Source organism: Mercenaria mercenaria, chromosome 9 (genome assembly GCF_021730395.1).
Source record: "Mercenaria mercenaria strain notata chromosome 9, MADL_Memer_1, whole genome shotgun sequence".
In the NCBI taxonomy this organism is placed as follows: domain Eukaryota; kingdom Metazoa; phylum Mollusca; class Bivalvia; order Venerida; family Veneridae; genus Mercenaria; species Mercenaria mercenaria.
This window is the reverse complement of record NC_069369.1, coordinates 33,363,934-33,389,619: the sequence shown is the minus strand read 5'-3', so window position 1 is coordinate 33,389,619 and position 25,686 is coordinate 33,363,934. Positions and strand designations below refer to the sequence as shown.

The following is a 25,686-nucleotide window of genomic DNA, read 5'->3' as shown; positions in this document are numbered from 1 at the left end:
ACAAACAAATAACAAGAGCTGTCGGAGGACAGCAACGCTCGACTTCACAGCCTTGTCATTGAATATACAGTTGAAAAAGGGCATAATTTTGTAAATGCAAGTGAGGTATTGAACCTCTGTACTGCATGTCATATCATGACAGCGAACAAGGTGTGAAGTTTCAATCCTTTCCAATTTGTGGATACTGAGATACAGCTTACATACAAAAACTTAACAAAAAGTGCTAAGTCAAAGGGCATTAATTTTGTAAAAATGCCAAGTAGAGTTATGGGACCTACACAGTGCATGTTAGATCATGACAGTGAACAAGTTGTGAAGTTTCAATCCATTCCAATTAGTGGATACTGAGATACAGATTACATACAAAAATTTAACCAAAACTGCTAAGTCGAAAAGGGCATAATTTTGAAAAAAAAGAGAGTAAGTTATGGACTTCTTAGTGCATGTCAAATCATGATAGTGAAAAGTATGGAAGTTTCAATCCATTCCCATCAGTAACTACTGAGATACCAGCTTACATACAAACCTTAACCAAAAATTCTACCCAAAAAGGGCATAATTTTGTAAAAAGCAAATAGAGTTATGGATACCTGTGCAATGTAGATCAGTCATCACAGTGAATAAGTGTGTGAAGTTTCAATCCATTCCCACAAGTGGTTACTGAGTTACCAGCTTACATACAAAACCTTAACCAAAAATTTCTAAGTCGAAAAAGGGGCATAATTTTGTAAAAAAGCAAAATAGAGTTATGGAACCTGTGCAATGTAAGTCAGTTTGTCACAGTCAATAAGTGTGTGAAGTTTCAATCCATTCCCACAAGTGGTTACTGAGATACCAGCTTACATACAAAACCTTAACCAAAATCGGGACGCGGACGCGGACGCAGACGCCGACGCCGACGCCGACGCATGGGCGAGTGCAATAGCTCACTATTCTATGAATAGTCGAGCTAAAAAGGCATTTTGTTGTGCAACAAAGACAGTTATCTGTTGGTGATGATATAGTGTCACCGATATTGGCTGACATCTGACGGGAGAGCACATATTGCAATGAACACATTGTTCGGGATATTGTGGATGAATTTATCTACTACTGCATGCAAACTGCAAAAAAAAAAAACCCAAAAAAACCCCACAAACTCACAATGGAATAACATATCCCAGAAAACATTAAATGATTGGTTAATGATATATGCTGTAAGCATGTTTCATCCAGTACAATTTAAACTTACAAGAAAACAAGAGCTATCACAGGAGACAGCGCGCTCGACTATTTCAATGCTGGATAGTTAAACTGGGCACATCTGAGGAAACTGGAGCTGTCACTGGAGTGTTTAATGACTCCAATGGTGGATGAAGATATATTGCACAACAGCCCGAGTCTATGTCAAAAATATTAAGTAATAAGAGAGGTAAAGATAAAGTATATCAAAACACTATATAAGTATAATTCTAAGCAAAAAGGGGGCATAATTCATTAAATATTGGTGAGTTATGCATGTTATGTCATATGATGTGGGTGATGATGTGGAACAACTACTTAAAGTTTGAATCAAATGCATTTCATAATAACTGAGATATAGTGAAAATGCTTCAAAATTAACCTAAAATTCTAAATAAAAGGGGGCAAAAATTCATGAAAAATTTGTGCCAGAGTTATGCACCTTGTGTCATATGATGTGGGTGATGATGCTGAACAACTATTTAAGTTTGAATCAAATCCATTCAGTAATAACAGAGATAGAGTGAAAGTGCATCAAAACTTTAACCTGAAATTCTAAGTAAAAAGGGGGAATAATTCATGAAAAAAAATTGTGCCAGAGTTATGCACCTTGTGTCATATGATGTTGTGATGATGTTGATCAACTATTTTTTAAAAGTTTGAATCAAATCCATTCAGTAATAACAGAAACAGAGTGAAAGTGCATCAAACCCTTAACCTGAAATTCTAAGTAAAAGGGGGAATAATTCGTAAAAAAATGTGCCAGAGTTATGCCCCTTGTGTCATATGATGTGGGTGGTGATGTTGAAATACTATTTTAAGTTTGAATCAAATCCATTCCGTAATAACAGAGATAGAGTGATAGTGCATCAAAACTTTAACCTGAAATTCTAAGTAAAAAGGGGGAATAATTCATGAAAAATTTGTGCCAGAGTTATGCACCTTGTGTCAAATAATGTGGGTGATGATGCTGAAGAATTATTTTAAGTTTTAATCAAATCCATTTGGTAATAACATAGTTGGAGTGAAAGTGCATCAAAACTTTAACCTGAAATTCTAAGTAAAAAGGGGGAATAATTCATGAAAAATTTGTGCCAGAGTTATGCACCTTGTGTCATATGATGTGGGTGATGATGCTGAACAACTATTTTAAGTTTGAATCAAATATATTCAGTAATAACAGAGATAGAGTGAAAGTGCATCAAAACTTTAACCTGAAATCCTAAGTAAAAAGGGGGAATAATTCATAAAAAAATTGTACCAGAGTTATGCACCATGTGTCATATGATGTTGTGATGATGTTGATCAACTATTTTTTAAAAGTTTGAATCAAATCCATTCAGTAATAACAGAAACAGAGTGAAAGTGCATCAAACCCTTAACCTGAAATTCTAAGTAAAAGGGGGAATAATTCATGAAAAATTTGTGCCAGAGTTATGTCCCTTGTGTCATATGATGTGGGTGGTGATATTGAAATACTATTTTAAGTTTGAATCAAATCCATTCCGTAATAACAGAGTTGGAGTGAAAGTGCATCAAAACTTTAACCTGAAATTCTAAGTAAAAAGGGGGAATAATTCATGAAAAATTTGTGCCAGAGTTATGCACCTTGTGTCATATGATGTGGGTGATGATGTTGAAGAATTATTTTAAGTTTTAATCAAATCCATTATGTAATAACAGAGTTGGAGTGAAAGTGCATCAAAACTTTAACCTGAAATTCTAAGTAAAAAGGGGGAATAATTCATGAATAATTTGTGCCAGAGTTATGTATCTTGTGTCATATGATGTAGGTGATGATGATGAAGAATTATTTTAAGTTTGAATCAAATCCATTTGGTAATAACAGAGATAGAGTGAAAGTGCATCAAAACTTTAACATGAAAATCTAAGTGTAAAGGGGGGATAAATAAAAAAAATATTGGTGCAAGAGTTATGGCCCTTATATCAGATGATGTGGGTGATGATAATGAATAACTATTTGAAGTTTGAATCAAATCCATCAAGTAAATACAGAGATATGATGAAAAAGGAGAAAGTGTTAAAAAACTTTAACCAAGGTGGGGACGCGGAAAGACGCCGACGCCGGGTCGAGTAGGATAGCTCTCCTTATACTTCGTATAGTCGAGCTAAAAATACTCAACTGTTCGTGCAAGATTGGTGAAATACCCAATTGGTTTTAGCAAATACCCAATTACTTCTGAAAAGGCTGGGTAATAATATTTTTTTTACCCAATTCAGATTACAGTACCCAATTCAGACAAAAAGTGATTGGTAAATACCTAATTCCACCAAAAGCTTATCTGGAGCTCTGGATATATGGATAGTCTGATGGCTCAGAGTCACCTATATGTATAAAGTATGACTGCGACTGCAAGTCTGAGTAAACATCTTGCACATGGCGACAAACCTACGGGGTAAAATTCAGAGGTTTGGCAAAATATTCAATCACTGCGAACAGGGTTTTTTCTGGGGGAAGTGGGTCAGTGCCCTTAGACGGGGGGAAATTTTGACGCAAATGAGCTGAAAGGGAATTTTTTGTGGAATGTTTTATTCCACATAGAATCTTGGATAGTGTGGTTACTTTAGCCACTGGTGGAGAATATACAACCATTTGGCTAATCCCAACATCAAATATTTGATACAGTATTTTTTTCCTCCAAAATTGAACTATTTTGCAGCTCCACCAAGCGGGGCAATTTACACCCAAAAGTTTACATCAGAGGATGGTAGCAAAACTGAAAGAACTTGACTGTTTAAGCCCAAAGGACAGGATCAACAAAGGGAAGAAACTCCAAAAACTTCTAAGTCCACAAAAAAATCCTTACCAGGTACAAGTATGTTAAAATACACCTAAAAAATTGGAGATACCGTCCCCGTTGTACCATAGAAAAGTGGTCTCGGTTTTTCCCTACGGCAAATAATAAAAAAGTTTCAAAATAAGCTATTTATAGTAACATAAAAGAGAAGTAATTCAAAAATATTTTATTGTAAGTGAACAAAAAAGGGATCTGCCAATTAAAAACAAGAGCATTGCAATGCAGAGCAATATACACAAAGCAAAGTCATATATGACCTTTGACCCCTGTGACCTTGACCTTGAAGCAAGTCATCCGAAACATGCGCTCTGCATGTCGTCTTGGTGTGGTGAACATTTGTGCCATGTTTCTTTGAAATCCTTCAAGCAGTTCAAGAGTAACAGAGTGGACACGAAACAAACTGATATATATATGACCCTTACCCCCAAGTCTGACCTTGCAACGCAGAGCAAAATACACAAAGCAAAGTCATATATGACCTTTGACCCCTAAGTGTGACCTTGACCTTAAAGTGAGACATCCAAAACGTGCACTCTGCACGTCGTCTTGGGTGTGGTGAACATTTGTGTCAAGTTTCTTTGAAATCCCTCAAGGGGTTCAAGAGTTACAGAGCGGACACGGAATTGCTAACGGACGGACGGATACCAGGGGTATAACATATAATATGTCCCTTTGGGCGTATAAAAATGACAAAAAGTGCAGACCCTGATAGATTATCACAGAAATGACATGACAATTCTAGTCCATTTATTTAAAATTCAAGAAATTGACTAATTAATATTAATGACAGTGTGATAGAAACGAGTTAAAAAAAAGAAAAAGTTGTAGTTATTTGACAAGTTGTCAACGGAAAATTTATGTTCGATTTCTCTTGATTTGGCGTGATGTCGCGTCAAAAACGATTATGCAATGCGCAGATGGGGAAGTACCTTTCAGTTAGAAGGCTCAGATTTAACGGAATGTCAATTTTCTTAGACCCTTGAGCCATTTTTTGCCTATCCTTTTTCAGATAAGACTTCACATTGTGCGGCATTTTGAAGCCATTGGTGAGAAGCTTGACTATGAGAACAAAATGAAAGCACCTATGTGACAGTACTCGGTATTGAATAAAACCCATCGCCGCATCGAACATCAATTTCACTTGATGTAATCACCGGCAAGGGGGGGAGATTTTTTTTAAAATGGAGGGAAGAAAAAACACTTTTCAGAGGGGGGAATGGGGCTGAATTTGCCAAATACCGAGCAAAAACAAAACCCTTGCGAACTATTTTATATAGGCGAATTAAAATGCTTTAAAGTTTAAATCTTTCAATATTCAATATGGTGACAAGCAAGAATTAGTTTTTCTTAGGCTGGTCAAACTCGGCTGTGCCATGACTATCAGACTTGGTACAGATATAAACAATTGAAACGTTAAACCCAGTTTTGACAGAAAAACATAACAGATGTTCGGAGTTGTGTACATATACATTTCTGTCAAAACGGTTTAATGGAAGCGAGTGCCTAATCAATGTTCCCACTGGCATTTAAAGTTGGGGCCCAGGTGAAAAGTTTTTCTTGCACTTCTGCACCCCCTCACTAAGAGTCTCAAAAACTGTAGGTGCAAAGTACCATTCTGGGGTCGAAAAACCCGTTTCTGGGAACACTGTGCCTTTCTTTGTTTCAGTGTGCTATTATGCAAATGTCCATGAAACTGTGACGTAAATAATTACCATATTTTTCCAAATTTTCCACCTCTTTTCTGGAGAATATCTTGACTGTAAAACATCTTGATTCTTCAAGCTGAGGTATCTTTGTTAGGAGCCTGCTAAATGACAGAAAAAGTTTAAAGGTATTTTACAGATTATTAAAGGCAATGACCTCCAGATCATACGACAACTAAAAACAAGAAATTTTTTTTAGATATCAGGAAATTATTGCTGTACTTCTTAGAAGGCTTTGAAACTTAAGGTTGTCTGTTATGGAATTATTCCATTCACATACATGTCAAGTTCCGTGGACAATATTCCAGGATATTTCAGTTGAAAATCCAGGATATTTGATGAAAATCCAGATTTTTTCGACGAACGTTTTTTAGGAAATTTTTGTTTGAATATAATCCTGTGTAACAGATTAGATCTGATTTGGGCAATGTTTTTAGGTGCTTAAGTTGCATTTTAAAACATTTTAACCTTTATCATGTTGAATACGACTGATTCTGCCTTTGCGACCATTGTAAATTGTCCATGCAGTCTGTTCATGATCTGCACTGTTTGCCATTTAAGTCAGTATCTTTTTTGTAAGCACCCCTTTTAACAGTTACCGGTACTGGCCAAAATGAAAATTTTAGAAATTCTGCAATGTAAAAAACAACAAACAAAAAAAACATAGATTTATAGTAACTTTATTTAATTATTACAGTATCCTTTGAGCAGAGGAATTGGAATTTCGATGAAATTTTATACTGGCGAGTTTCTTTTATGTGAATAATCTGCAGGTTTTTTTTCACATTCTTAGATTTTTTGCATATGACCAGAAGCTAACATAGATTGGAAATAAATCTATTTCACTGTTTTAAATCTATACTGAAAAAAAAATGCTTTTTACTCATCAAAATAAAATACAAATTCATAGCTGTTAAAAGAATGTTAAAACCTGTCTCTAGTTGTTTCCTCAATTATGCCATCAGCGATAATTAGTACACACCTGTTTGCAGAATGTCATCAGTGTGTGACCTTGTTAAACTCTTATCAATTTATCAGTAGAGTGATAAATTATGTCAGGCACAGTGTGTTATTAGGGATTTAGTTTGATACAGAAAACCATTAGCTTGGAATTTTGGATTTCCGGGAGAAATGATTGATTTCCGTATGTCCGGGAAATGGACAAAAAATACGCGAGACTCCCGGACGATCCGGGAAACTTGACATGTATGCATTCAAATTTGAAAAGCATTTACAATTGGTACTGGAGGTAAACTACCTTGATAATTAAACTTAACATTTAACAATCGTTAAGTACAAGTTCCTCTGCGGTGTATATTTTGGGGAAGACAGTATGATAGGTTTTATTGCCGAAGAGGCCTGCATTAGATTCCCCACTCCAGGGCTTTTTTCCCCCTATAAATCTACCTCCGGTTAAAGGAGGTAATCCCAATGCAAAAAAGTATGTTTTTTTCCCGAAGTTGAATTTAAAATTCCCAAATGATTGTACCTTTTAGGGTTTTTGCTGTTTTAAGATAGTTTTGCTAATTTGTATGTATATTTAGGTAAATTATAATACTGTTGAACAATAACTAAAATGCAATTCATTAATATTTCATACAAAAACACATTTATGTAGATTTTGGCTATTTGCAAATTGTCCCAATTAAGACAATTTCCGAGAGCATTTTCCCAATTCCACGGCATCGGTGGCATTCCCAAATTGATGAAAAAAAGGCCTGCACTCTGACATGTTTCCTTTTTCTTGATTTCGCACTTTTCAAGATAGTTTAAAAACACGAAACTCATGTTTTAATGTTCATAATATTAACCGAACTTCTGTTTTAAAGAAAGAACATTTTTTGCCAAAATCTGGAGTCAAGTCCCTGAAAAGGCTGGATAAATGTAAACTAATAAGGTCATATTTTTTATTAGTCAAAATAATTCGATATTCACATTGTTTTTAATATTTGTGACTGGCGATATTGATGATATGAAAAAAATTATCTCAATATTTCCTAGTTCTGGCTACCATAACTTAACCTGGAACAACTGATACGTATTAGACCTTCCTGACTTAACTGACGCTATTTTTATTCTCTGATGGTCGCGTCCATTAAGTTATGGCGAAACCCCATTTGGTTAACTAACCAGTATCAAACCGCAACATCTCGCACACTTCTCTCGTGAGAAACGGATGACGTCATGCAACAGTTCAGAGCACGTGGTTATTTTTGAAAATCAAGTTCAAAATTTCACTTATTAATGCATTTATTTTAATCATAAACATAACCAATTTCGATAAAAATTCATTAAAACATATCCTAGAAAGTTTAAGTTCTCAGAAAATGTCAATAAATAACAATTCTATACCGAATATTGGTTTTCAAATGAAGAGTACCCAGATCAGGCGACAACTGCAATGGCGGACACAATATTGCAGACAGGGGTACCAATTTGAAACTTGTGTGTATAACTTGTGTTCAAATTATGTTGCATGGATTATTTTATACCAGATCAAAAGAAAAATTAATTACCGTGGAAATACCTGTTTTCGGACCTCTAAGAAATATGCCAGGTTTATCTGCATTTAAATATTTTGTCAACATAATAAGGTTTAACAAACATGTAAAGTACTCATTCTCACATTTATTCCTGCTCCAGAAAAAAAGTCTGCATAACAGCATGCAGAATAAATTGCATTTTCCAAACCCATGTGAAACCAATATGGCGTCATAAACAAGTACCTGTTTTCGAACCACCAATGAAATTGCTTATAACAAAACATAAACTACAGTTAGGTTCAACATAGGTATTCAATATTGTCAGTGAAATGTTACTTGACTGTAAGCATTATGACTTTTGAAACAGTTTTGAGTTTATTCTTCAGTGTTAGGCTTGTTATGACAAGGGCAGTAAAAGGTGTCATTCAATCTGATAACTGAAGTGTTACAGCAGAATTTCAAGTGGGTCCAGTGTGGACAGTCTTCAACATCACATTTAGCCCACTTGACAAATACAAGAGATACACAGTTTTTCATTTCCTTTGGCTGGAATTGCTTGCATACACAGCACAAGTCATCTGCAGACATCTCCTCTTCAGCTGAAAGGTCAGACTCACTGTCACTAACTGGAATAATCTGGCATCCAGATGGACCTGGTCAAAAGATTAAACAAGATTTTACTTCTATCATATTTGAAAATAAAAGTATTCCCTTATTTAAACCTATTTCAATAGTTAAATTATTGAGCATTTATATTTTTTCTATTAGTATTTATTTTTAATTAAGTTAAAAATTACATTTTATTGCTGACAATTTATACCTGGTTTTTGTGATGAAGCTGCAGAGTCAATTTTTCTTTTCTTTCTTTCAACATGTTCAGACACAGAGGGTACTTTACTTGTCATCCTTTTCTTTGGTTCTGAACTAGATGCACTCAGACTCTTTGACATTTTCTGCTTTTGCTTGTTAGGCTTTGACTTTTGAATTTCAGCTATTTCATTTACAATGTTATGATTTGTTATTTCCTTTCCAGCTACAACACCACTTATACCTTTATTGTGTTTTTTACTGTTATATGTCACCTTTTTTTTCTCCACAAACTCTTCTGCTGCTCTGAAGAATTCCCTACATGTGTTTTCATTTCCATGTTGGCAATTTGCAGTACTCTCTTGGGTTTCAGTGAGTTTCAGTTCATCTGAGTAAGGCTTTGATGGTGCAAACTGGTCATCGCTGATTGCACTTGGGTTGAAAGGGTATATGCCCGTCTTCTCAAATGCTGACCTCAAGTTTGAATTAGACAAGCCCTTGACATAAGATGAAGACCCAAGCGCTGCAACATTATACCGAGTGATTTTTGTCTCTGGGCATTCTCTGAGAAATTTATGGCACTCATAGTTATAAATCTTTTGCAACGGGCCAAAACAGCCAACATCAAGTGGCTGCAGTGCATGACTTGTGTGTGCTGGTAACACAAAGAGCAAAATGTTGTTGTGTTGTGCCCATTCAATAACTGGCATGTTGATGTGTGATCTGCAGTAAAAAGTAATAATGGTTGTTACATAAAATGCATTAAAAATGAAAAAAAAGTTATTTCAAAATCTTATTAACAATCAACAAGTACACCATTTACTTTGAAGTCCAATTAACTTATTCAAACCATTATTAAAAAAGGTACATTAAATATTTATTTACCTGTGTCCATCAAAAATAAGTAGCAATGGCTGTTCCTTGTTTCCACGTTGTACATATTTGATGAAATGTTCCTGTAGATATTCAAGGAACACATCAGAGTTTGACCAACCGGAATCAGTAACTGTGCCACTAGAGCCCGGTGTTGATCCCTCAAGGAGTTCTTTCCTCATTCTTTGCCCTTTAAATACAAAGAATGGTGGGATTTGTGTGCCAAGAGCATTCCCACAGCCAAGTATTGTAGTTATAGAAGACCTTGTTGAGTTGATTGCTTCTGTTCTGGACATAGCTGTTACAATGTATGGCGGAGCATGCTCAGTTTGTACTCCTTTCTCATCAAAGTTATATATACACTCTGGTTTGTCCATCAGATCATTGCATTTCATGACAGTCTCCAGATTTTGGAAATACTCTGCAACAACTTCTACATTCAGAGACAAAGCACGGCAGTTACTCAGAGAACGTGGTTTCAATACTTTCAGGTTCCACCTGTCTTTGAATCCAGCAAACCACCTAATTGTTAATGGTTTATCTCTGCTTCTATGTTTTAAATGAACTGCATAGTTTGAAGCCTTGTCAACTATTTCTTGGACTGTATATCCATACCCTAGTTTAGCCATATCAGTTAAATGTTTTACAAACTCAGCTTCTTCTTCCACACTGAACAATGGTGGGGTCCGGACTTTAATGTCTCTGGATCAACTCTACCCTTAACTCTGTCTCTCAAGGTGTTATGTGGCACAGCATACTGCCTTGCTGCAGTCTTCACCGGCATGCCCTTGTCCATGACAGCTTGGTAAGCATTTGTCAGTGCTGTTGGAGAATACAGGCGGTATGTAGCAGATGACTTAACAGGACAAACCTGAAATAAATAAGAACCAATAAGTTTTTAATCTGAAAACTAACCTTTTACTAAATCTAATCTTGAAAATGTATTAAAAAAATATAAGCGGACTACATTTTTTGAACTGGACTGTAGCAATGTAAAAATAACCTGGTCACATGACAGTCACGTGACTTTGAAAAGCAGACGAAGAGCATCCTCCCCCATACATAAATAAACTGATTTTATGTAAAATACTGAAATATTTTGGTTTTCTTGGCAACATAAATAAAGAAATAGTAAAAACTAACACTTTTGACTAACTTTTAAAACAACAAAGATATAAATACCTGTTTCTGACGCATATTTTATTTTGACAGCTACAGCGTGCAAAATGTAAACAAAGCACCTGCCTGAGATTGACGATGACATCATTCACGTGCCGGAAGTAAAATAAATCGCGAGGACATAAGCGGTTCGAAAACAGGTGGGGTTCGGAAACATGGAGATCGACGATAGAAACATTTTAAAAACAAAAGGCGAGTTCATTGCATTTCATTTGATAAAATTATAGCGTGACAGACTTCTGGCACGATTCCTGGTTAGGTTTTAGTACGGGATTCGTTTCAGCGCAGAGATCCATAACAGCATATAAACATCTCTGAGCTGAATATTTTAACAGAGATCCATAACAGCATATAAACATCTCTGAGCTGAATATTTTTAGCTAAATATTTCCTAGGAAGTAGCTATGATTGCATCAAAGTTGTTGGACTAATTTTTGATGATGGAGGAAAAATTAAATGATGAAAATTTGTTTCTAGCCAGTAGATTCTACAATTTGTAATACAAACAAATGAAACACATTTACTTTCTATCGATAGAATGTTGCCCACGCTTCCATAAAAAAAAACACAAAAATAAATTTCATTTATCAGTATCAAGACTCCAGGTTAATTCGACTGAAATCTAGCCTGGTATTTTAAGATAAAACGCGAACAAGTTGAATGAAAGAACAGGCAGACAAACTGCAATGCGGTGCCACCAAACAGAAGTACTGCAAAAATACCTTTCGAAAATGTGTCAATTGAAATTTAATATTTCCCCGCCAAACAACAAGCTAGACGGGTTCTCGGTATTCAAATATTTTCCTTATCGCTGTCGTCCTTCGCTAAGGGTGTACTCCTGATTCAACAAGTTTTCAGTCCTGTAAACGACAGTGTCTACTTGTAGCACTGACCGCAATGTCCAACTTCTGCCCCATTGGAATATCACGCCGTAGACAGGTGACATGGTATGCATACCTCGCCCAGTCACGTTGTACCACCACCGGCTGACCAGACCTTAGTGGATCTACTTATTATACGGTCAATGCTGAGCGACTTTGGCAAGCGAGGAAGCTACTTGTAACCTTTTTCACTCCTCTAATGTACCGTCTCGGATAACCAGCTTATATAGAAATGTTTTTAGAAATGTTTCTTTTTGTAGAAATGATATCTTTTTATTTTATGTTTTTCGGTGGTTTATCGAAATATAACGGTGAATTATATCCTGATAAACTCACTGGCCACTCAGTGAAAATTATCAAATCTGATACCTGGATTAACGTCAAAAAGTTTACCGAGCGTACTGAAAGCCGGAAACAATATGACGATGACGTCGTTAAAATGACGTCATCTTTGCGATGCTTCCTGAAAAAATTTCCCGCAAATTTCGACATTTTATTGAAATAAACACAACAAAAGTAGAGTTTTAGACATAAAATAAACAGAAAAATTGTTGGTATCGATGTAATATCACGGTAATTTCACTCGTGAACACCAAAAGTTGTTATTTTCACTCGTGGCTGTGCCACTCGTGAAAATATCACTTTTGGTGCCCACTCGGTGAAATTATAACGTGATATTACACCGAAACCAACAATTATCCTCTATATAAACTGCATTTGGATTCAGTTAAAAAAAAAATAAATAAATAAAATAACAAGAAAACAAACAAACAAACAAAAATACATCAGACACTAGGTTTAAATCCTAGTGTGCCGCCATTCTTGACCTTGTCCTTTGATCAGTTTTGCTTAATTTTTTTTTTTTTTTTTTTTTTTTTTTGTATTTTTTGCACAAGGACCCCATTGGCAATAAGTCTTACTGTATGACTTTATGGGCTATCCTTTGCATAACAATTCATTGAAAACTTAGTATAAATCAGTGAAAAATGTAATAGACTGGATTGATGTATCTGTGATAATTTGATTGTGATAATTTTAACTTAACTTGCTTGATAGTGCAATTTTTGACCAGTGTCAGTATTTTATTGTAATGTTTTAGATGTAAATTTGATATTGTGATATTGTTATGCAGCAATAAAATCTAATCTAATCTAATCCAAATCCGTCGTGATTTATGTGACTGGTCTTTTTAAAGACTTTTTTAAGATAAAACTTGTGAAGAAGTCCTCTGGAAGCATAAAAAATGGTCCAGCTGGAGAATTGCAGAACACTAGAAAACAATTAACTTGTCTTCCTTTCTACTTATCTTATCAATACATTATTCATATATTTTGGTCATTACATATAGATTTTATTATTTATTTAAGATCTGTAGTCAAATATCAAAATATACAAAAGTAAGATAAATATGCTGAATAAAATCTTTGTAAAAATAAGTGAAATTTAAATATCATGATAAATTTCTTTACACGCGACAATAATTACAGGCAATTTAGCAATGTTACTAAACGATTTTTTATCTTTTTCCTAACTCTTATATAGCATACACTCAACAAAATTCCTAATCGGTCAGTTTTTATTGTATTACTATTTTGCTAATAATGCATTTATTTACACGAAATATCACATACCGACATTTAAATAGGTACTGCAGCTAATTATTGATTTATTTTTGACCGACTCGCCGCCAAAGTAACCGCATTAAAGGCGTTTTGACCAGTTTAACATATTTTGCACGTGCAGGGCATTTTTGGCATTACTGACGAAAGTCCTACTAGAAAAACACGTATCATCGTGAAATTGACACAAGAGCCACGCGCCCGGGCTGTCGGAATTATTCAACAAAATTCAAAATCGGTCACTTCAATGAATTGTGCTCTGGTTAAATTTTACCAAAAGTGCGGATGGTAGATAACCAACGACTGATGGTTCTTGTAAACGGAAATAAGGTTAAAAAATGGAAATAACCATCAAAGTGTTGAGTGTATATTTTAAAAGATGCTCACCTGTGTTTTGCTTTATTTCACAGTTATTGGTTTTGTGAAATATGGATGTAACACGGGTTAAAGAAAAAGTCTTGGAGGAAGAAAGGAGAAGTGCCACTACAAAGGCCGATATAAAATAAAAAAGAATTTCTATGAATTGTGAAAATTGTTAAGTTTAAAATCCTATTCTCCTTTGTTCTTGTTTACATTAATTGCATAAATGACTTAAGATTTTTTCTTTAACACTGTTCTTTAATACCATTCCTTCAGATAGTATTCTAATGTTCTTGATCATATTAGATATCATTCTACATGTCATATTGTAAGGCGAGAGATAGTACTTCAAGTCTGAAAAAAATTTATTTACAATTCATTTTTTTTCTTTCGGTGGGTAACGAGTGTAAAATAATCAAAGATTATTTTATTTGTTTTAAACTGTTATATAAGGTTAGACAGTACACCAGCTACACACCTGTCAAATTGATATATTGTTGATGCATTTATGTAATTGTTTTTTATATCAAACCCACACGTTTTATACGTCAAATTGTTAGATATCTCGGGCAGAAGGGCTTAGGACAGTCCGACTGTACTGAGACCTAGGAAATGGGTCTCATAAATATTAAGATTAAGTTAGGTTTTAGATATGACACTTGTTAAGATCAGACTTAAGAAGTTACAAAATGAATTATGAAAGTTATGTACGAAATTTTCTACTGTGTAAATAAACATCCAAAACGTTCAGACTCGTGTTGTGTTACGCTACAAAATATCCAATATATATTCTTCATTGGTAAGAAATTATAGATTGGGTAAAGTTAGTAAAATCTTAAAATATTTTTTATCTTACATGTAAGATAAAAACATATTTCACTCATAATCGCCATATTTTACATTTTCACTCGTGGCAATGTCACTTGTGACAATAATGCATCTGGTGTTTTCTCGTGAAAGATATTCCAGACTTACACATCCTCTATATTTTATTTGCACGATTTTGTGAGTGTGCTATTTAAATTTAATAGGGATATGCAACGTCAGCGCGGAGTCTCCAACGATTTAAAACGAACTTGCTTTTAATAAAAATTAATGGAATTACAAGTACTCACAGTGATGAACATGATATGAGCCGTGCCATGAGAAAACCAACATAGTGGGTTTGCGACCAGCATGCATCCAGACCAGCCTGCGCATCCGCGCAGTCTGGTCAGAGTCCATGCTGTTCGCTAACAGTTTCTCCAATTCCAATAGGCTTTAAAAGCGAACAGCATGGAGCCTGACCAGACTGCGCGGATGCGCAGGCTGGTCTGGATCCATGCTGGTCGCAAACCCACTATGTTGGTTTTCTCATGGCACGGCTCATATGTAATTAACATAACGCGAGCGAGAGTGTTGCTTACATTTAATTTAATTTAATTTTTACTTAAAGCGTATTATCCTTCTTTTAATATCATCAAAATGAGTTTGTTTAAGGATTTTTTCGGAAGGTCCAATTTTGATAATAGGACAAATCATGGTTGGAAACAAATGTATTTGAATTATAAAGCGATACATATTTTTTCTGTTATTAGCCCGTGTCATCATTTTACTATATGAATAACAGAGAAAGCAGGAAGACTGTTTTTTCACAGAGCTGCTTTCAGAACATTTTTAAGGATCAATAAACAAAGTGACTTCTGATAGTACCCTTTTAACAGCCATTAACAATTCTCTTGTTTATCGAAATTTGAGGAAGTAATTTCACGCAGCTTGAGATCACTTTTGCATATATTAATGTTTAACGAGTTAAAACCGGTAGAATGTTTTAAGTTATCGCCATAATACATGTGCATGTTGTTGTTGGCTAAATCTCTCCCTATATTTTTATTTATTTATTTGTTTTGTTTAAATTTACGTCGCACTGACACGATTATAGGTCATATGGCGACTTTCCAGATTTGATGGTGGAGGAAAATTATTTCATCACGGGCGGGCACCTTGGAAAAAACCACTGACCTTCCGTAAGCCGTGAGCCGATTAGATGGCGTCCTCACATGAAGAATTCAACGTCCCGAGTGATGCTCGAACCCACATCGGTGAGGGTCAAGTGATTCTAAGTCAGAGACCGTAACCGCTCGGTCACGGAAGCCCCTCCCTATATTTTATAATCTTTACAAGAGCTGTCTTGGGAGACAGCGCGCCCGACTATTTTGATGCTCAATTGTAAAATAGGGCTATTTGAGGAAATTCGAGCAATCAATGGAGCGATTAATTAATACTACCGATTTGGACGATTATATGAAACGACATTTTGAGTAAAATCCCTTTAGTTATAACAGAGATAGAACGAAATGCATACAAACATTAACCAGAATTTCTAAGTATCAACGGGACATTATTCATTGAATATTCTGACAGAGTAATGTAATGTGGGAAATGATGGAGAACAACTGCTTAAATTCTTTAATCAAGTTCATTAATTAATAACCAATATCAAGAGAAAGTCATGCAATCCAAAGTAAACATGAGGCACAGTTCATGAAATATGTGAGTCCTAGTTATGTATCATGCGTCGTATAACGTCTGCGACAATGTATGACGACTATTTCAAGTTTCAATGTAGAGAAAGCGTGGTAGTGCGTCAAAATTTTAACCTATAATTAACTTAAAATTTTAAGTAAAAGGAGACATAATATTCATGCCTTTATTAGTGCCAGACTGTTATGACAAGAATCATATGATGTGGGCGAGGATGGAAAATCATTCTATATATAGTAATAACAGAGATAGGCTTTCAAAACACCATGAATATTTATTTTTTTATAAAAATACGTATTTCCAGTGGTTTGCACTGTTCAGACTCACTAATGTTTATTAATTAAACCAGTTTTCTTAATAGAAGTCGCTAATGTTGAAGTAAAGGACTGAGTAAATAAAAACAGGAATAAAATGAGACAGAGAACGTTGTCCTTGCAGACGACAAACATACTAGTACATTTTATAGGCATTGATATTTAACATTTTTAAGGTTAACGTTAACAGTATTTGTGTTTAAAGGTACTAACGCACAAATTTAAGGTGAAAAATAATTTCACTTAAAAATCTATAAAAAGTGCGCTCTCTGAAAGTGACTAGTGGTAAAAACTTATTGGCATAAGAGTTTTGCAAACTATTCTTATAAGTAACCAAAAAATTTGTGCAAAAGGAAGTAAACCGTTGCAACGCTTTTGAAATAATGCAGTAATCTTTCATTCTTCTTGCATTTTTACCAATATCTAACTTTTATTTCCACCCATTTTATCACTTTTCAGTGTCAAAAATTTCACCCAAACTGTGGGCGAGTAGCTTTTAAACAAAATTATAAATAACCGTATTAATAAAAATCACAATCTGACCAGCAGATGTGTACAATCAGTTCATCACTGTATATCGTTGATACATATTGCTAAAGTTCAGTTGTTTCTTCGCGTTTCATATTTTCTTCTTGATGCGGGGCATCAAACTTCCTTTTCTTGTTATCATCTACTTTGCCACGGCAAAGGGTCTTCTTCATCGCTCCTCTCATTCTGTCAGACAACAGATAGAATGGCACTTTGACACAAGAGCAAAAATGTGTTAAAATGACAGTTGTCGTGACAATCTCCGAGCTTATATTGATGTCATAGTAGTAGTAAGTATACAAAATGTTTCGTGTCATATATGGTGTCCACAAAACGAAATACACGGCCGAAATTAGGGCATACATGTGCGCTTCGCGTAAATCTTGTCTTGACAAAAAGTACATCTTCCTCTCTCGTTTTCTTTCAGGCTTTTCCATATAGTCACGTGACATTACGGCTTCATCGGCTTTGCTCTTTTCCTCGTCTGATGAATTGAAATCATCGTCATCGCTCACGAAACCATCATTTGTTTTCTTCTTGGTTTTCTTGACTTTTGGTTTGACAGATTTTGCTCCAGCCCCTCGAAACTTCATGTACATCTCCTTCAGCCTGTCGGAATACGAATCACCCACAGCCTTTAAGTTTTCTTCTAGAACAATTACACCGTCAGGTCCGCGGCGTTTTTGCAGGATTCGAACTCGAATAAGTATAGCTACATATAGAGGTACAATCACAGCAATGGGTATCCAATAATGCATTGCAAGTGTAAATTGGAAGTGAGAGGCGGACTCCTCATACGCCACTGCACACTGATACTGGTCCGGAAAGAAATCGGTCTGTCCAAATCCCCATAAGACAAAGGACGAAATGCTGCCATTGAAAATATAGAGTGCAACAAGGAACAAAACCACAACTAAATCAAATACGATTTCTTGTCGCTTTGATGGTTTAAAAATCCATAAAAATCGTTCAAACATCAAAGCCATGAGAGTGTGTGCAGTTATTACGTTGCAAAATGTCATAATATATACTTGCAGATCACAGAAAGGTTTGTGCAAACTACTGTTCACATCTGAAATGATCCACGTGTCAGTTACAGCGGTAATCGCGGCGAACAGTGTCCATAATATCGTGGCAATTAGGTCAACAAATGCCAGGTGTACTAAAACCATGCTGACCGGAAGTGTAGCAGGGGTCCGAAGTCGCTTTCGCCGTATGAATACCACGATAAAGAAAACGTTCATGACCAAAGCTAGCACAGTGGCCAAGCAAAGGAACATCGTTGGAATAATATCCATTTTAGTTTCTTTTTGGAAAAACTATTCTGAAATAGAAAAAAATCCTTTAAGTTACTCAGATGATAAAAATGACAAATGAACCACCTACTACATTATCTGTTGTTTTTGTTTGATTGTTACTTTTTTCTTCATTCCAAATATTTTTAACTGAATGTTTAATATTGTATACACTGAACTCCAATCTTTTTAAAGAAAATCCTTATAATGGCTTTTATCCTGTGAAATTACATATAAAATGAAAGTCTAAAATCCGAAGATTCTTTGTTTATCAGTTTATTGGCAAATGTTTAGGTTTGAATTTTATACAGAAAATAGCAGCTATAATTATTATAAAGAATACAGCCATAAATATTTCTTTTTGTAACGAAAAATGTCTTCACTACAAAATGACGTAAAGATTGTGATAATGAACTTTGAATAAGACTTTCTATATAAACACACAGCATTATAATGAAAATATAACATTAAATATACACCATAGTCTTGATGCTACATAATATTTCTAAAAGTACGTAAAATAATTTCTACAAAATGTCCAAAGAAACATATTTGTAAAAAAATAAACTTATTTGTTATTAAAGTCCTGGCTGGTATTTAAAATAAGATGTATTAATGATCAATTAAACATATTTACCACAAATTCTAGAAATCGGTTACATCCAAATCCATGATAAAAGTTATTCGCGTACTACCTTTATTAACATATCTACAAAATATATTACAACTTTCAAGATTTTTCCAATATCCAATATTTTGCGGCGTACCTATAAGCGGAGTGTTAACAATAAACCAATCTTCGACCTTAAAGCTGTATATAATCATCAATAGAATTCTTTAAGCTAGATTGTCAATAATTGCTTGATAAAAATAGTGAGAGATTTAAATGACAATCTTTGAATACAAAATTGGATCAATCCGAATTGTGTATGTTTCATTTATAGGCATGTTTAAGCAAAACATGTGACGTATAAAATTTGCAATTACAAACGAATTAAAGAAAAAAGTGGCTATTTTAATTGCATTTTCAGCTTATACATGTAGATTATTGAGAACAGAAAACTTTATTTTCAGTGCAAACAATTTATAATATTCCTGTAACGGTAATAGATATGAATGAAATATATATACTGTGTATGTACACTAAGATGCTAAAGTACTTTTAGTTTTAAAACTATTTGGATTATTTGGAATTTGAGGGCATATTTTGACACTATATATAAATGCACGACCTTTTCATCACATGCATGACCGGCATGATTTATAACTCTACATTATAGTACCGATATAACATTCGAATAAACGACGGGGAAGTGGGTATATAAGTTCTGGTAAAAATATTGCTCAATTTGATCTCTTGCTTCTTTTATTAAACTAGCTCATTTATGTTAATGAAATGAGCTCCATTGCATTGAGACATTTAAATTCAGTTACTGTTTATGACCGATGACCCTACATAAGTTAGATCTATAGGCAGCGCTCAATTTTCATGTAATTTATTCACCAATATGAGAAAATTATACTTCTGGCCAATTTAGACAAATACGAGATTGCTTATACGAGTTCATCCATCGAGGCCGTTTTCTACCCATCTGGTAACAATTACAACTCAAATATTGATTCGTAAAAGGTACACTACCAGTCTACCACGGTGTTACATGCGAAAGTGAAACTAAAGAAATCAGCACATTTCTTTAATTTCCTCATTTATATTCACAATAAAATGCCAAAATTTCCCGACAGGTAATTTAGTTTATAGAAGTATTCGTAATGAATTTAATGTAATCTATATTCTTATCCGTACAGTAAGTTTTCGTACATGTGGTTATAGTCGGATAATGAAATTCGGATATCTAACTCTGGGTAAATTAAATCATTAAAGATGGTAATAAATTTGTCTGGGTGTCAGAGTGATTTTAAAATTATTGAAACATTGATAATGATATATATTGATTTTTTTTTGTCAAAATGCAAAAATTACACAATCATGATAATTTTAATTACGTTGTCTTTTCAAAACAAAGCTGGTAATTGATAGCAAACTTTCTTCCAAAATCCTCTAACCTTGATCAACAAGGCTAATTTTAACATCTGATTTAATAAAATATTTTAGTTCTGTAGTTATTATTAGTAAGAAAAGTACCTTAAATTTTTCAATCACCGAACATCAAAGTAACATTTTCAATCATGAACAAACAAATGGATTAACTGATACCTTCTAAATAACAAAAAAACAAAATTCATGTTATGTTACAAGTTTATGGTTGCAACTTAGTACTAATATTATATCAACAAAATTTTTTTTTAATGTATTTAAAAGTCATTATTATACAGTTAAAATTATTCATTTGCATTTCCCCCCCAAAATATCATTAATATCATATTTAATAATAAATACATATAGGGGGTGAAAAGTCTTCATATGCTATAAAACAACAGAGTTTTCACCCCCATTTTGGGGGTGCAAAGTACGTCTTGGGAGGAATAGTTTTGGGGGTTAAGTCTGCCAACTGTTTCCAACAGAGTATGTTTTAAATAGCTATACATACAGTGTTTTCCCTTGACTTTTGAAAATGAGGATCATTGTGACCCCCAGTGTTTCACATCTGGGGGTCATTTCCAAATTTTGGGGGTCATACAGATATACTAAAATTAGTATTTTGAATAAAACTTTGTTTTACTTATACTAGTGATTTTACAGATTGAAGTCTTTCCTCATAATTGTCACTGAATAAAATGATAAAAACAGCTGTTGTTTGACTTTTATTTATAAATGTGCTAAAATAGGTTTTAGTACTTTTTACCAGGCAGTGTTATAGTAGAAACGGGCAATCTGAACCACTGGGTCCTACAGCACTTGCTGCCGACGATGTCATAAACATCGTCAGCTTGCTTTGCTTTTGAGCCATTTTTTTAGTGAACAGCAGACTGGTACTACTGGTAGTAGTAGCGAGCAGCGATGACAAATGTTACAAAGTGTTATTCAGTCAAAGTATCAGACTGGGTATTAAATTTGTGAAATGTGAATTGACTCAAATATAGAAAATTGGTGACACAGTCTGCATATAATAACGAAACTGAAAGTATTTTCAGAAAATCGCAAAATTGGCCTGATTTAAGATTTTCAAGAAATTGCGTCCACTGTGACGCATAGAATTTATTTTTATGGGTCATTTGTCAGAAAAGTGCGACTATGACGCAGTATTTGTGCGTCAGGGAAAACCCTGTACATAGCTAATGTTTTACTGTTTATAAACTTTATATATATGCACAGACTTTAAATAAAATTCGTATTGTATTGTATAGTATAACCGCAGCAAATACCACATGCTGTACATAATTGGCCAATTAGCCTTCCTTTATAGTGTAATCGCAGAGGGAGGCACCAAACATTTAGCTTTCAGCAGAATATAGCCTCTGCAAGCCGCAAGCTCTACACAACCTGGCCACGACAGTCCGCAACTGTCAAATTTACCTTGTTGCCAATGTTGTATTTTTCATTTTTTAGCTCACATGTCACAAAATGACAATGTTAGCTTTTGTGATCGCGCAGCGTCCGCCGTCCGTCCATCTGTGCATCCGTCCGTGCGTAAACTTTTGCTTGTGACCACTCTAGAGGTCACATTTTTCATGGGATCTTTATGAAATTTGGTCAGAATGTTCATCTTGATGATATCTAGGTCAAGTTCGAAACTGGGTCACATGCGGTCCAAAACTGGGTCAGTAGGTCTAAAAATAGAAAAACCTTGTGACCTCTCTAGAGGCCATACAATTGAATGGATCTTCATGAAAATTTGTCAGAATGTTAAACTTGATGATATCTAGGTCAAGTTCAAAACTGGGTCACGTGCCTTCAAAAACTAGGTCAAATAATAAAAAAAACCTTGTGACCTCTCTAGAGGCCATATTTTTCATGGGATCTGTATGAAAGTTGGTCTGAATGTTCATCTTGATGATATCTAGGTCAGGTTTGAAACTGGGTCAGCTGCGGTAAAAAACTAGGTCAGTAGATATAAAAATAGAAAAACCTTGAGACCTCTCTAGAGGCCATATTTTTCAATGGATCTTCATGAAAATTGGTCTGAATGTTCATCTTGATGATATCTAGGTAAATTTCGAAACTGGGTCATGTGTGGTTAAAAACTAGGTCATTAGGTCAAATAATAGAAAAACCTTGTGACCTCTCTAGAGGCCATATTTTTCATGAGATCTTCATGGAAATTGGTGAGAATGTTCACCTTGATGATATCCAGGTCAAGTTCAAAACTGGGTCACATGCTTTCAAAAAACTAGGTCATTAGGTCGAATAATAGAAAAACCTTGTGCCCTCTCTAAAGGTCATATTTTTCAATGGATCTTCATGAAAATTGGTCAGAATTTTTATCTTGATGATATCTAAGTCAAGTTCAAAACTGGGTCACATGAGCTCAAAAACTAGGTCACTATGTCAAATATTAGAAAAAAAATGACATCATACTCAGTTCCAAACTGGGTCACGTGGGGACAGGTGAGCGATTCAGGACCATCATGGTCCTCTTGTCTTAAATAGTATATGATGAAACCATTAACCAGGGGTTTGAACCTCTATATGCAGCTTGTCTGGGCATACCATGTGATGCTTTAAGTACTGGTATTTGCAATAGGGGTAAAATGACCTCATAGGAGGGGTGCGGTCATGACTGTTTGTTACAATAAGGCTGTTATTATTACCATTATTGATATTTTTATAATCATTATTACAACAGTATCAGTAATGAAAATAATAATAATAGTAGCCTTATTGTAACCCCTACTGTTTTAATCATTATTAGGGAACCCACCCAGTTAGCTCAGTAGGGAGAGCGTCGGTCTACAGATTGCGTGGGTGGCGAGTTCGATCCCAGGGTGGGGCGTATGTTCCCCGTGCCGATTTGATAAAAGACGTTTGCTCTGAAATCATTCGTCCTCCACCTCTGATAATTCATGTGGGGAAGTTGGCAGTTACTTGCAGAGAACAGGTTAGTACTGGTATAGAATCAAGGAACACTGGTTAGGTTAACTGCCCTCCGTTACATGACTGAAATACTGTTGAAAAACAGCGTTAAACCCAAAAACGAAGAAAAATAATCATTATTATTATTATTATGTGCAACGCCATTGAATATATCATTGTATAAAAATAGGTGTTTAATCAAATTATTCAGTTTTCAGTTTACAAAGAAAATTTATCATCTAACCAGAGTAGGACTCGAACCTCTGACCCCCTGCTTGCAGCTCAAGTGATCTACTAACTGAGTTAACTGGGCTTCTGGTAACTTAAAAGCCCTGAATCACACTACTTTGTACACAGCAGGGTTCAAACTAGGTCCTATTTTTTGGCCCTGGAAGTCACTTCACCATTATGTTAAAAAAGTTTTTATTTTTCTTGCTTCAGGATAAAAAACAATTGATTTGAGTATGACTGTAAAATATTGTTTAAAAAAATTCTTATCTGCAGCTTTTTTTTGTGTGCAATAGTATGAAGGTACAATAAAAGAGTCTATTATTAAAACCATGTCACGAAGTACAGAATTTTGGAGGAGCAGTGTCTCACTCAAATAAGAATAAAAGTAAATTGTGGAAAATAGAAATTCCAGGCTTTTTCCCAGTAAATGGAGGCATTATTCCCATTCCCAATGCAGAAGAGTATTGTATTTTCTCAAACTATAACTTAAAAATTCCCAAAAAACATCTATATTTTGTTTTTTCAGCTTTACAAAAGTTTTGCTACTTTGTGTATTTGAGTGTATTTATATCCAGGATTCCTTTAAAGGTTATTTTTAGAGGCTGAGATCACAACAAATTGCTAAAAATTTTCCCTGACTATAAAAATTAATGAAAGTATCTATGAAACAATCACTTGGCAAAGTATAATGACCAAGTAAATACTAAAGTCCTTGTTTAACCATGGAGACCATGTTTAAAAATCTTCTTGTCTGAAATCACAACACTTAGACCTTTGATATTTGGTTTATAGCATTGTGTTATTGTCCTCAACCAAAAGTGTTCAAATTGTACCCCTTGGGTGAAAAGAGGCCCTGCCCTGGGGGTCCCAAGTTTATATAGACTTATAAAGGAAAAAGCTTTAAAAATCTTCTTGTCTGAAACCATACCACCTAGGCTTTTGATATTTGGTATGATGCATTGTCTAGTAGTCCTCTACCAAAATTGTTCAAATTATGCCCCTGGGGTTAAAAGAGGCCCCGCCCTGGGGTCACTTAGTTATTATGTGAGTTATATTGGAAAAATACTTAAAAAGTCATCTGATCCTATTTCCAAGACTGTTTAATTATAATTACCTGATGACCTCAAGTAATATGATGTCACTTGACTGTGACCTTGACCTACTGACCTACTTTCTTGTTTTTAGCTCACCTGAGCACGAAGTGCTCAAAGGTGAGCTTTAGTGATCGCCCTGTGTCCGTCGTCCGTCGTCGTCCGTCCGTCCGTCAGTCCGTCGTCAACAATTTGACTGTTAACACTCTAGAGGTCACATTTTTGGCCCAACCTTAATGAAACTTGGTCAAAATGTTACCCTCAATAAAATCTTGGACGAGTTCGATATTGGGTCATCTGGGATCAAAAACTAGGTCATCAGGTCAAATCAAAGGAAAAGCTTGTTAACACTCTAGAGGTCACATTTTTGGCCCAATCTTAATGAAACTTGGTCAGAATGTTACCCTCAATAAAATCTTGGACGAGTTCGATATTGGGTCATCTGGGGTCAAAAACTAGGTCACCAGGTCAAATCAAAGGAAAAGCTTGTTAACACTCTAGAGGTCACAATTTTGGCCCAATCTTAATGAAACTTGACCAGAATGTTAATCTTGATGATCTTAAGGTCCAGTTTGAATCTGGGTCATGTAGGATCAAAAACTAGGTCACCAGGTCAAATCAAAGGAAAAGCTAGTTTACACTGTAGAGGCCACATTTATGACCATATCATAATGAAACTTGGTCAGAATGTTAATCTTGATGATCTTAAGGTCAAGTGTAAATCTGGGTCAGTTGGGGTCAAAAACTAGGTTACTAGGTCAGATCAAAGGAAAAGCTTGTTAACACT

General features: G+C 34.9%; 4 protein-coding genes across 4 annotated transcripts in view; 1 reads left to right on the top strand and 3 right to left on the bottom strand.

Annotated features, from left to right (window-relative positions):
- LOC123546092 (meiotic recombination protein REC8 homolog) overlaps window positions 1-11,864 on the bottom strand; it is a 42,213-nt gene extending 30,349 nt beyond the window's left edge. The window contains exons 1-2 of the mRNA XM_053550495.1: window positions 11,808-11,864; window positions 5,753-5,844 (exon numbers count right to left, since the gene is read on the bottom strand). Coding sequence (XP_053406470.1) covers window positions 5,753-5,808 — 56 coding nt within the window. The 5' untranslated portion in view covers window positions 5,809-5,844; window positions 11,808-11,864. The remainder of the gene's footprint in view (window positions 1-5,752; window positions 5,845-11,807) is intronic.
- LOC123535758 (uncharacterized) lies at window positions 8,359-10,563 on the bottom strand. The gene is made up of 3 exons (XM_045318508.2): window positions 9,919-10,563; window positions 9,047-9,756; window positions 8,359-8,879 (listed from the first exon to the last, which is right to left on the bottom strand). Exons 1-3 carry the CDS (start codon window positions 10,533-10,535, stop codon window positions 8,602-8,604), a joined length of 1,605 nt encoding a protein of 534 aa, XP_045174443.2. The 5' UTR covers window positions 10,536-10,563; the 3' UTR covers window positions 8,359-8,601.
- Window positions 11,865-16,378: 4,514 nt separating the features above from the next.
- LOC123546879 (uncharacterized) lies at window positions 16,379-19,398 on the bottom strand. The gene is made up of 2 exons (XM_045333505.2): window positions 19,243-19,398; window positions 16,379-18,634 (listed from the first exon to the last, which is right to left on the bottom strand). Exon 2 carries the CDS (start codon window positions 18,606-18,608, stop codon window positions 17,376-17,378), a length of 1,233 nt encoding a protein of 410 aa, XP_045189440.2. The 5' UTR covers window positions 18,609-18,634; window positions 19,243-19,398; the 3' UTR covers window positions 16,379-17,375.
- An 846-nt stretch (window positions 19,399-20,244) lies between these two features.
- LOC123546878 (RNA/RNP complex-1-interacting phosphatase-like) overlaps window positions 20,245-25,686 on the top strand; it is a 37,148-nt gene continuing 31,706 nt past the window's right edge. Inside the window, exon 1 of the mRNA XM_045333504.2 lies at window positions 20,245-20,348. Within this exon, the coding sequence (XP_045189439.2) occupies window positions 20,329-20,348 (20 nt within the window). The 5' untranslated portion in view covers window positions 20,245-20,328. The remainder of the gene's footprint in view (window positions 20,349-25,686) is intronic.